Below are 13,366 nucleotides of genomic sequence, written 5' to 3' on the forward strand. Positions count from 1 at the left end.
CCTCTGCGCTGGTGCGGCCTCACCTCGAGTACTGTGTGCAGTTCTGGGCACCACAGTACAAAAAGGACATTAAACTGTTGGAGAGTGTCCAGAGAAGGGCTACAAAGATGGTGAAGGGCCTAGAGGGGAAGACATGAGGAGCGGCTGAGGTCACTGGGCCTGTTCAGCCTGGAGAAGAGGAGGCTGAGGGGGGACCTCATCGCAGTCTACAATTTCCTCACGAGGGGGAGTGGAGAGGCAGCTGACCTATTCTCTGTAAACACCAGTGATAGGACCCGTGGGAACGGTGTTAAGCTGAGGCAGGGGAAGTTTACGCTGGACCTCAGGAAGAGGTTCTTCACCAAGACGGTGGTTGCACACTGGAACAGGCTCCCCAGGGAAGTAGTCACTGCACCAAGCCTGTTGGAGTTTAAGAAGCGTTTGGACTGTGCACTTAGTCACATGGTCTAAACTTTTGGGCAGACCTGTGCGGTGCCAGGAGTTGGACTTGATGATCCTTATGGGTCTCTTCCAACTCGGGATATTCTATGATTCTACGATTTATTAGGCAGTGAGACGCATTCATCCTTCCTCCAACAAAGCCCCCCCAGGTTCATCATGTCTCCAGCAGCACTCTTGGAATCCACCTCATCAGCTTTGAAACACTTTCCCTGGCACAAATGCACATAAAAGTGTATTTATTTCAAGATCTGGATCATATACAAGCTCCAACCCAAGTCCTGAGACACTAAAAACTCAAACACAATGTAAAAAACGAGCCATTTTACCACTTACTAACATTGCATGCAAGGCTGTGGAAGCATTAACTTTCTCTACCGCACTCTTCCCTGCCACACAAACCCACCTCCAGCCCCTTGCCAGCCCTAGCAATCTCCCAGAGAGCACATTCACACATGCAAACTACCTTGGATCCTAGGTGTGCAACCCCTCAATAAACCCAGCAGAGACTGAAGCAGCCCCTTTCCTTGGGGAACACCCACTGCGTTTGCTCCCTGACAGCTTGGATCGTCCCCGCGGCCGTTCCATCCTAAGAGCAGTTATCTCACAGCTGCGGCAGCAGAGATACATCTGCTAGCTGAGCCTGGCTGGGTTCTTCTCATAGGGAAGAGATAATGCAAGAAAGCCTGAGGATGGTGACGAGGAGAAATAGTTGGCCTGTCATGCCATTTTACATTAAAGGGGGTGCAAGGAAAAAGTATGTCTTAAACACACCGGTGATTAGAACCATAAATAAAATGTATCTGGTGCTCCTTTCTCTATCCTTCCCCTCCCTAAGATTTTCCCTTAAACACAGCAGTAGATTTTATTCCCAGATGTCATCTGCTTTTTCCCAGACATTTTTGATTTGTCTGTGCTTTGTTTCACTAGAAGAGGAAATACAGCTGAGTATTTTCACCTTAACTGCATTTGTTGTTTAGTGTTTTGCGCTGTTTTTAGTGGGCAGGCTAAATGTTTGTTAGAAAACATGTTTTGACAAAGGAGAAAAGTCATTTCCAGCTAGTTCTAGCTGTAAGAAAAGTGAGAGCTCTACATGGCTCAATGAGTCTGTATCAGAGATTTAAAAGGTGCCAATTTAAGATCTAATCCCAAAGCCCTTGCATGAGTGGTCCCATTAAAAGGAGAACAAATGTAATCTTTGCCCTCATAGATTTATATTCGTTGTCAATATAAGCAAATGAGAACGAAAGAAACTTGGAGCCAAAGCCTGTCCTCAGTTGCACCGCTTCAAAGAAACTCTCCAGGCATCAAAGGACAGGCTTTTAATTAACACTGGCAACACACGGAATTGAGGCAGGCACATATGGTTTTTATGTTGACAAGGGTGGTATCATTTTACACACTCTTGTTTCTCTGAATGACACAATACATTTGAAAGACAAAAGCCAGGATGTCTTCATCATAATGCACTGATAGTAACTGCTATGTCCGGATTCACCCTTCATTAGTTGCTGAGGTTTAATCAAAACACTTCTCTAAACAACTCTACCTGAACATCGCAGTCTGTAATTATCCCTGCATCTCAGTGATGTCTGTGTGTGAGCGTCAAGGCAATGATTGATCGATTCTCAATATTCCACCACTTATGATATTTCCAAGGTAAACAACTCCCTTCTCCATTGGGAAATAATATCTAGGCTAAATCAAATTGCAAAGTACTAAAAGAAAGCTAGCCTCCTCCATATTAATCTTAAACCATTTATGATAGATCAAGGCGTTGAGTCTTCAGATCTAATGAGACTTGTGTGCTCTGAAGCAACTCTTTAATTGATAAGTCAGGAGATGAACAACCAGGTTTGTATCATGGAGAAAAAAAATGGCACGAACAGCTTGTTCCCAACCCAACTGGAGTGTGGAGGAATTCTTGACTCCCACTTTGAGTGTGAAGAGAAACCTATTCATCGCCTGAATTCGTTTCACCACTCCTTGGGCACCTGGCTCAGAAAATCTTCTGTGTACTGCATATTTGGAAAAATAGAAGCCATGTCATCAGTTTATCTTGTTCTCCCATACCCTAAAGCTTCTTAAAAACACTGTAAAGCCTCCTTGATGTGAATATAAATTATTTTTATGCTATGATACCCCGAGTAATACACAGGAAACTGACCTACATGAAAATGGAGCCTGCTGAATGATTCTCTCTTGTGAAATCTGGCTACTGGTGACGAGCAAAGACAGGAATGGGAGAGAAATTGTCTCTGAGTGTTAGAAAAGGTACTGGTGCGGCAAAGCAGGATGCTGGCAATGTTTTATTTAGATGTAACGTAAACCTAGCTTCCACATAACAGTCGTGATCTAAAGGCTGTCATGTTAGAGGGCAGATTGTATCCGTACCTCCAGTCAAGTTTGTTCCTTACTGATAAGTAGCACTACTGAGATAAGACCAATGAATCCCAGAGGAATGAGCACAGAGTTATGGTTTAAATAGACCAACAAATCCACAAGAGAACAAGATCCCACTGACCATTTACTCGCTCTATGAGAGCAAAATTGAATTAAGCTCAGGGTCAATCTGTTGTCCTTGCATTAACTCCAGCCCACATACACTTCAGCCTGCAAACTGGCCCACCCCTCAGTTTAGCACCCCTCAGTCCAATGGACTGAAAATAGAGCTGCTTCTCTCCACAAGCACTCTCCCAACCTCAATACCTATTAACTACTCTGAGTATTTCTAGATTTCCTCATTTTTTCCCCCATTTCCTCATTGGTCTCAATCCTGTATCACAAAATGGCAAAGCTCCTTTGGAGTTAACCTCAGAAACGGGATCTAAGCCCACAATGGGGTTTTCAAAGCTCTTGGCAGTGGCCTAAATTCAGTCTCTTTGAGCAACAGTAAAAATTTTCACCAAGAGCAAAATTAGGTGCTTCAGATAACCCCACTTCAACTCTGTAACAGCATTTTTCTCTGTACTGCACTTTGCAGTCCTCTTTGCTCTACAGATGCCATGTACATTATAAATCATAGGCAGGCAAGGATCCTACAGCATTTCTTTGAATCTTTTCTCTCCCCCCCTGCCAAAATACCAAGACAGCTGAACTGCACAAAGATGTTTATTCTCCCAGAAAGAGCAGCAGCGCTTTCTTTGACTAATGCTGGCTTGGCACATGAACTCTGATTAACTCCTGTCATGTTAAGTCACATCGTTTGCAAACTGCCCCCATTTCCCTCCCTCAGCCCCTCCACCAAACAACAACAACAACAACAAAAAATCACCGATTCAAGGAGAAGAAATGGGATCAGAAAAGGAAAAAAAAAAAATTAAGGAGTTTGTTTCTCACTGAAAGGCACATGTTCTTCAGAGGCAAAGATGACAAGGTTTTCATGTTTGCTGACCTGAAAAAAATTGTATTTACAGAAGTGTGAAGGAAATCTGTTCCATTAATTTGCTTGCATTTTATCCCCCATAACATTAGGAACATAACCCTTTCTGTCTCCCCCATCAGATGACATTCCACATCAGAGCTAGGCTGAGGCCACTGTCATGCCCCATTAAGCATTAGTGGACTTTTCTCAGCCAGTTGAAGTATTTAAAAACTCCCTAGAAAACACATTAATCAAACAGATCCATAGTTGTGTAAAATTGACGTTTTTAAATATACCATATTTAATAAGAAATGGACTGTCAAGCAGCTTCAACATGCCAAATTGGCATAGCTCATTGAATCTCCTGGCTTATGAACAACACGTAGAAGTACAGCCCCTTTTATGTCTATTTTTTTTCCATATTTTATTCTTTTTTTTCTTTTTTTTTTTTTTTTTTAAGAAAATCAAAGCTAAAATCTAAATATAGAAGCAACGGACAAAATTTAGTACAGAAGGTAACCTGAGGGTCATGAAGCTGATGTCAGACCAGAATATAACCAATTTACCTGTGTGAGAAAACTAATATGTGTATTCACATGCCCCATAAAATGTATGGCTCCTATTTTAAAACAAAGCTGACAAATAGTTGTACAATTTTGAAAATGGACCACTTTTCATGATCTTGCAAAGTCACACGCAGCATGCTGCGTTCCAATTACAAACTAAATGGCATGCATTCACTAGCAAATAGGAAACAGAAAATGATTTGCTTTGAACACCCTGCATCAAGAGAAAGAGTTTCAAGTGGCACAGTATAGAAAACATCTTCAGCATGCATTTAATCCACACAGATCAACATTTGAGGGTTTGCAAAATTAGCAACCAGCATATCAAGTACCCCTGCCCCATTACACAATTATAGCACTCCTCAGCCCCACAAAAATATTTATTTATAATCGTCTTGTTGCTCTGTGTTTTCTACTGCTGGAAGCTATCAGGAATGCATGTCACTTCTGAACATCTGTGAGTAATACGTGGGGCATGGGCTCATGTCTGATGTGGCTAGCTGTGGATGGATTAAAAGTCACATTGGAAACATGGCTAAAGGACTACAGGTTCAACACTGGCCAAAATTGTAGTGTTTTTGCAGGAGGCGCCTGCCTTCTCTTCCCCTTTTACTCTCTTATGGCATCAGACCAGCCCTAGACAAGAGGCAGCAGGTAGAGCTTGGCTCTGATCCCTGCAGTTAAGGGGGTAAAAGAAAGTAACTTACAGCTGATACCACAGGAAAAGCAACATGGCCAGCATCTGCTCCTAGGAGGTCAAGAACTGTAAGAGCACTGTTCCCTGATTCATTTCTGGCATACATCACTCCATCAGGTGAATGAGAATTGTCCCCAAAAAATCAGCTCCACTAAAATCAAGGCAGTTACTCAGAATTTACACCAGGAGCTGAATCTACTGAGACACATTTAATGTGTGTGCAGGTAGGAAGAACATACGTAAGTACAGGAAAGGCAAACAAGGAGAAACAAGGGCAGAAATAAGTCAATAATCAAGAGAAAGCAGCACTCAGGTTGTATTCATACTCTCCTACTTCCAGACAGATGAAACAAACATGAATGTTTGCCTAAAAGCAAAGGGAGGAAATGCTATTCATCGCATTTACCCTTCATCCTGCACCAGTTTCAGAGCCCATCCTCCTGCAGTGTGGTTGACAAAGCTGGTGAAATAAATAGGGTATTTATCCTGCAGCTTGTGTTTCAAACAAAAAGGTGGGCCCACCAGCAAGGGAACTGGCTCAGCAGAAAACAAAACTTTGCAAGCAGGAAAAACACGCACAGAGGTATTTCTCCTAGAAGGAGAAGAAGAAAAACAGTACAGCTTTAAACATCCCCGCAGAGTTCGGATGGCCCCAAGACAAAAGGAAGGTGCTGGAACAACTCCACTGTCCTTTCTTGTGTTCATTTGAACTAGTACAGGAAGGGCCGGAGGCAGAGCTACCAGCCGGGAGCACAGGCTGGCCAGCACGAAGCCGAGCAGAGATCCTGCAGAGCTGGACAGCTTGTGCAGAGATGTGGAGACCTCACCACAGCAGCAGTGCAGTGCAGCCCTCAGGTGTGAGGGAGAGAGACTGCTCACTGGGCTGATGAATCTGAGCACAAACAGAGGAGAATTTGGGGGTGCTACCTTGTTCCACGTCTCCTTTCATTGACATAAGGAGTCTGCCAAATGAGGTCAAGCCACCAGGACTTCTACTCATTATTTTGCCCCTAAATAAAAGCCAGTATCAGTTACATCATAAGGAGCTACATTCTCTTCCCCTACCAAAGCTCCTAAGCATGTTTTGCATCTTAAGTGGAAGAACTGGAGTGTCACAGAGATGAAAATCAAAGAATATTCAATGCCAAAAGTTGAAAAGTTCAGCTTTGCCCAATTACATACAGTAAGGGTGATGGTATGTATTCCTTTGAAGCCCAGCCTCCCTGGGTTCTGAAAGCAAAGTCCCAGACTTGCTTTCACAGAAATGGCAAATTTCAGGGGAAAACAGCAACAACAAAAATACATTCACTGGGAGAAGAAAAAAAAAAAAAAAAAACAAGCATATGCAGGGGGCAACATTAGTGCAAACGCAAGAAAGCCTTGGCCTTTTCCCTGGGTTATGTTTTTCATCCATTTGCCTTACAGCACAGCACAAATTTAGAGCTAAAGAAACTCCTGATTCCGAACACAAAGGCCCGGAGTAACAAGGCCGTGCTCTGAAGGATCACAGTTCCGACTTTCTCATACGCGGACAATACTTGCTCTGTTCTGTACAGAGAAGGAAACGGTCCACCCTGAGCAGACCACATCCTCCCGGACAGATGAGCACCCAACATATCAAAGTGGCTTCCCCCTAACACCCTCCCTGGATTTTCAGTTATTTAAGAAGAACAACAGCAAACAAAAGCTCAATTGTGAGCGCATCCTGAACTCCCAACCATCCAGAAAAGCACTTTCTTTATTCACTACTGTCAGTTTTTGTTGTTGTTGTTGTTTTACTGCTGCCAGCTACACCCCAGTGCTCCAGGGTAAGTCACAAAATTTTCCATTCTTTTAAGACAGGAACGGTTCATCTTAGGGAAGGGGTCATTGTCTGGGTGGCTGGGTGCATGTACCTGATGTCAGCACCGGCTTTGGGAAACGAGAAACCTAGTAAAGAGAGACGAGGGAGAACTCCCTCGTAATGCAAGCACATCCACAGCCCCAGGATTTGGTTTAGTAGATCTGGCAAGAACTCATTAGCAGAGCTACTGCAACAGCACTTAAAGACTGCAACCGCATCTGGGACTCTGTCATATTGGATGTGGTACAGATTGTCACTGCCAAAAACTGTTTTCATGCTAAGCACACAATGCAGAGTGTAGGAAGAGAAATGAGTAATTTGCAGCCACCAAACCAGGCTGTCTTGACTGAGCTGGAGGGCAAATGCAGCTTTATTCTGCATGCGGGTATGGGATGCAGTGCACACTACCTAGTCCCATGCATCCATGCTTAAAGAGCTTCGTATTAGCATGGCACACGAACCAGTGCATCAGGGTGCAGGTGGGAATGCACACCACGTATCACAGACTTGATTTTATCCTGCTTTCCACTAGCCCACGTGTCTGAGAGCACACCATGCAGAGCAAGAGTTAAACCCTTCTGTTAGACGAGGATGAGATACGAGTTCTCAGCCACCCAAACCCCACTCTTTAAAACCAAGCTCTCATGGACTGGCTTCTGAGCCAACCTCAACGCTGTCAGACGGGTTTTCTGTTAGGAAGACCGGACTTTGCAGGTTGACCCCTTTGATTGTGACCCCTGGGAACAATCAGAGCAATCAGCAGACTAAGGAGAGTGCAGTGTAGAGGCAGGGGACATGAGGAGCTCTGCACACCCATGGCAAGTCTGTGCCTGCAGCTCCCAACGTCTGTGGTAGCAGGGAGGCGAATTCTAGCAGTAGAAGGGTGGGGATGCTGGGCACAGTGGTTTTCCACCATAGCAACTGTTACTATAACAGCACTTTCAGAAACTGTGCATCTTAGAAGGATGTTACACCTCCCTAGGAAGGAGGTAGAGGGAATATAACAGGAACCAGAGCAGCCTACTCACATGTGCAGAGGCAGAGAATTTCAGCCTCCAGCTCTGACACAAGCTGGCAACTTCAGGCCTCCAGCTGCCTTCCCTTCCCAGATGTTCGGGGTCAGCTAATACAAGCATGCAGCACCATGGTTTGCCGTCAGGCGTCAGCAAAAGCTGGAGACGTGGTCGATCTGTAAAGAAAGCAGAGATGCTAGGACCAGGACTTAAATGTCATTTTTCCCCCTTTCTTGAGGTCTAGCATCATAGGATTCAGGTAGGTTTGAAGGGGAGAAAATGAATAATTAATTTACGCAATTAGTAATAATACTTTGAATTAATGTTAGTGTTAGATTTATGGAGAAGCACATGCCCTACAGGTTACAATTGGTCGTGGATCACGCGATGGATAACTGTTTACAATTGCCTCTGTGCCTGCCTGCCGCAGCCAGAGCCGCCCTCCAGCTCCGCAGCTCCCCACGCTGCAGGCACGTCCCAGCCCCAGCCGCCACCAAACCACCGCCTGCCAGCCCACGCTGCAGCAGTGACAGCAGGCAGCAGAGCCACGAGGAGCATTTTCCTTGCCCTGTCCCAGAGCTTGCTCAGATTTCAGGCTCCACCTTGGCTTTCCACCTGCCAGGGCAGGCTCCCCTTGCTGCTGCTCAGGGATCCCCGCACTTCAGCTTTCTTGGTAACTCATGATGTGCCACTTGGAGAAGCTAATGTGCCACATTTTTTTCCCTTATTTATATGAAATCTTACCTAAAAAATAGACCTGGTTTGGAAAAATATTACTTTCTTTTCAAAATTTTAAATAAAGTGCATTTTTTCCCTTCAAAAATTAAAACCATTGGCAGTTTGTCTTTCTCACAGAGAAAATTTAAAACTAAGATATTCATGTTTAAAAATGGCAATAATTTTGCAGCAAGTTTTTATGACTGCTTCGTTTTTTTCCCACTTCTTGCAGTCTGTTCCTATTCGCACAAAGAAAGGGGGAAGCAAGAAAGTTGCTCACTCCTCCCACCTCTCTCAGAAGCTTTAAAAAGCAAAAACACATTTTTCAGGAGATAACGAGAACTTACTTAAAAGCTTTTCTGAAAAACAACATTTTATTTATGCTTTTTAGAAGCAACTAAAATTTTTGCAAGCAGATCTGCAGAAAACAACCATTCGGCAAAAGTTTTCCATCAGAGGATTTTGACCAGCTGCCGCTCAGGTCTGCCAGGCAGGATGCTGTGTGGACATGAACTTTCTTAGAAGTTAACTCAAAAACACCCAAGTTTCTCCCTCAAATGTCTTTACTACTGTGCTGTATGTAGCTTTAAGTTCAGAAGTTTGGTTTTAAGTCAATTTGACAACACAGATGCACTTCTTAGAAAATTATTTCCACTTATACGGCATAGTAGGGGCTGCACGTTATTGCACTGCAATGTCAATCTTCCTCAGAAATTGCCAGGAGAACTTTTTTTGCACTTTTGTTACAGTCTGAGACATGACTCACTGCCTTGTTACTGGCTTCCTCGCAATAAAGGCCTCGTCTTTATGAACAAGTGATATACAGTGAGGTGCTGGCACACAGTGGTGGGAAGATTATGTTTAATTCAACCTCTGGAGTCCTGAGATGGACTTTTATGTCTGCACAGAGCAAGATTTATGACTAAGCTACCCCGTGATTAGAGATAACATGCAAAAATATGTCCAGATCTCTTGGGCATTTTCCAGCTACCAGAGTGGCTACGAGCAGAGGTCATCTGCTTTCCAAATCTCGTTCTTGCCTATTTCACATACTGCATTGTCTCACGTTAGTCAGTGATGTGTTTTCTTCCATGCTGAGGTCAGACATCTTCATCGTACCTTCTCTGAAGCTTTGCTTTCACCTCACATCTCCAGTAGCCTTCACCCTTTCCACTTTCCACCCCTTGTCTTCTTCAAATAGCTGAGACACACACATGAGCCCCGTCTCCTTCTAAGGAGGACTTGTAGGCTAGGACACGTGGAAGCACTTAACTCCTACTTAAATCCATGCGAGTGTGGCACCCACCTCCATTGGCAGCTAAGGCCTGAGTTAAGCTGACGGGCACTTAGAAGACTACAGCTACCCCACTTCTGAATCTACTTGCCTGGGGAGGGCAGGGAACAAGAGCCTGATGCGGTGGCTCCAGAAGCCAGTTACCATATGTAGATCTATTGCACGTTGGCTACTCTTCTGCCGCTGCCTATCTACGTGCTTTTACTTGGTGGTAGGTATGAGGCAGTTCATCTCACAGTCAAAGTGGAGCTGATGCTCCATAAATCCACGTCTTATCTAACCTCAGAGGGACTTGCTTAGGCTGAGGGAAGGAGAAGGAGGGAAGAACTGCCAGCACTGCAGCCAATCATCTCTAGTCTTTCCCTTTTAAAATCAAAATCAAATAATACCTCATGCTAGCTCAGGGTCCACACAAGGATCTTTATCAGCCTGGGCAGCACTCAGTGGGCCTGTGCGCACTGTCATCACTCGCAAGCCAAGGACAGCGTTTCAGCAGCTATGACAAATTTTGAAGTGGAACTGTCCTACCAGAAAAAAATGAAATTACATACACCGCAGCCACAGCTCCCCATCTTAGGCTGCTAGAATTCCCTGTATTGCTCTACATAATGTAATATTTCGTCTCTGTCCTCCCATGCTTGCCTGAGCAATGTGACAGTTGTCATTGGAAGTGGACTGCGTAAAACATTTCGCAGACATCAGGCAGTAAGACACCCTTGCAGTCTGAAACAAAAGACAACAAATGAACACATGCAGATGATAAGGGAAATAGCCTGGACTCAACAGTGATGGGGAATAACTGATGGCACGACCATTTCACACCCGTTTTCTTCTCAAATACTCGTTTGTCTAAATAATCTGGCTACTCAGTAATAAAGGGTGCAAATGGAAACAATGATGTGCGGCCGCCTGCTTTGTTCAGTTCAGAGGGAATTCTGGTCTGCTACAGCTCTTCTCTAGGGGATAATTCTTCACTCTGCATCTGTACTCTTCTGCTGTGGGAAGCCCCAGTGTGAGCCCTCTTAATTTGGCAAATATGAGTTCAACATCCAACACGATCAAGTCAAACAGCCTTTCCAAACAAAATAAACACTGGCCCAATATTTGTTTGCAGGTTTGGACCAGCTCTGGAAAACAGACAGGGATGAAAGCATCCATCCGTTGCACCCCTGAGTGTAAATCAGTACAACTTCCTTGACTTCAGCTAACCTCTCCCAGTTAATGCCAGCCTAGGATCCAGGTCACAGGCTGCCAGCACGGCATAGGAGCAACCAGAGAGAATTCTTGCATGCAGAAAAGGATAAATTGGTGTTCCCCCTTGGCTGGTCCCTCCCAGTCAGACTGTTGAAGGGACTGATGGGTACAAAGAGAACTCCCACACATCACTCTCAGAGAAAAACTTCCCAAACCAGCCAGGCTGGCAGTGGAAGCTTTCAAGAAGCCAAGGCTGTAAGGAGATCCTGCTGCATTGCTGCTGGGAAGCCTGCAGGGAATCTGGATACATTTTGCTGTATGCTCATCCTGCTGGACAGCTCATCTCTTTTCTCAAATATTTATCTCCACCTTTACCTTTCTTAGCACACAGAAGGCTCTTTTGGTTGTACTGAATTTAGCATTTTGCATGAAATGGTCTCCCCTGTCACTGGATTTCACATAAGATTTAGCAAATGAAACAAAAACCACTGACCTAACAGGAAGAGTTTTTCCATGTTTAAAAGGAAATCAGGAAAGGAAGAACTGAGTCCACAACTAACATGAGGTAAAGATCTACAGTGATTGAGACAGGACCTCAAAACAAACTAAGCAGTCGATCTTGGCTTTCCTAAAAGATGATAATAATGAAAATAGGGTCAAAGCAATGTTTGGAAATACATACGTGGGACAGGAAATTTCCAGTTCCATGGAAAAGAAGTAAAACTCCATGTTCTCTTTGTGCCAGTCTGAGAGATTAGGCAATCCACGTGAGAATCCACAGACCTCACCTCAAAGATTTAGAACTGGTTTCTTCATTACCAAACTGCTAGGAGATTAAAAAAAATTATCAGGTTGCTACAGGCCAGATATTCTGGCCTCTACCATATGCAGGATTTCACAATCTTTTCTGAAGGAAAAAAAAAAAAAAAGACAGAGATAACTGGAAGCAGACTTTCCCAAGCTAGATCTCCAATATCGCAATAACTCTGTTTGATAAGGTTTGCTTCCTCTGCACAAGAACTGGAGTAAACCTCATCTACCTGCATTCCAGTAAAGCTGTGTTAACATTTGGAAATTGTCAGTCAAACCAGAAAAGAAGGGTTTAAAGGGATTTGGGTAAGGAATTGCAAGAGTTGGAAATAGCAATAGCTAGTATCAAACATGGAAATATGAAGATGGAGGGAATTTACTAGCGGATTCCCATAGGGACTAGTCTCGCTCTGTGTTTCCCCTTCTGAAATTATACTCAAAAAGTAACAGAAATGAGCCAATAGCAGGAATGGACAAACCGTCACAAGTTCTCTGGAGGATCACAGTGAAACCACTCAGTTAAGGACCAGTAAGAATTGTGGCTTTAAGCCAGGAGCTAATCAAAAGAAAGACAGAGCGTGCTGTATCAGTTGCTCAGCAAATGACACCAGCAAGATGCAGGAATGGGGGAAAAAATGTCATTGTAACCCATGAAGTGCCTTCTTTCCAGTAAGAAAGAGAGCTGTTAGATGACTAAAAGAACTCTCCCTTGGGAAAAAGTCGATATTTCCTGTCACCTATACTCAGTAAGTCTGTTAAGATCAGAAATGGTACAAAACAGGGCTAACAGTATGATCAGGAAGACAAAAACTATCTGACAAGGAGGACCTAGTATAGCAATATAAAAGGGAAAAGGGATATGACTGGTCTTCATTAACATCTTAGGTGATTAACACTAAGGAAAGAACTAACAACTAACATTATGCTGGGTAATATAAAATAATTTCTAACCACCACAAGAGTGGTATTACGGAACAACCTTTTGGTAGCAGAGATCCCTAGATTGTTTTAAAGTGAATTTACTCAGTGAAGGAGTTAATGCCTTTGACAGCACAGACTTGAACTTCTTGACAAAGGAGATTCACTCCAGGCCTTTGCTTTCATGTTTCTGGACTCCTAAAAACCAGCTGAATCCACGTTTCCACCTACTGGCTTGAAATGTTTGTTCTATAATGACATTCTTCAAACATTTATCACTGTCATCTGTTCATTAGGCACTGAATACATGATTACAGCTCCACCAAAGAACAAACATATTTAGGCACTTCTCATCTAAACAAAGTACCCTAACACCCTTTTATATAAGTTCCCTTTTCCCAAAAGGAATCTCAAAACACTTAAATGCCATGCGCTGCTTTACTTTAAAAAAAGATTTACCAATTATAGCATGCAGCTCCTCTGGGGTGACACATGTCAGCTGTTTTAATGGT

The 13,366-nt window shown here is 43.7% G+C and overlaps 1 protein-coding gene across 1 annotated transcript in view; it reads right to left on the reverse strand.

Moving 5' to 3' along the window:
• Window positions 1–8,395, reverse strand: part of SORCS3 (sortilin related VPS10 domain containing receptor 3) — a 307,083-nt gene extending 298,688 nt beyond the window's left edge. The window contains exon 1 of the mRNA XM_013174527.3: window positions 7,937–8,395. Within this exon, the coding sequence (XP_013029981.2) occupies window positions 7,937–8,044 (108 nt within the window). The 5' untranslated portion in view covers window positions 8,045–8,395. The remainder of the gene's footprint in view (window positions 1–7,936) is intronic.
• Between the last annotated feature and the right edge of the window lie 4,971 nt (window positions 8,396–13,366).

The sequence above is a fragment of the Anser cygnoides genome, chromosome 7 (genome assembly GCF_040182565.1).
Source record: "Anser cygnoides isolate HZ-2024a breed goose chromosome 7, Taihu_goose_T2T_genome, whole genome shotgun sequence".
NCBI classification, from domain to species: Eukaryota; Metazoa; Chordata; class Aves; order Anseriformes; family Anatidae; genus Anser; species Anser cygnoides.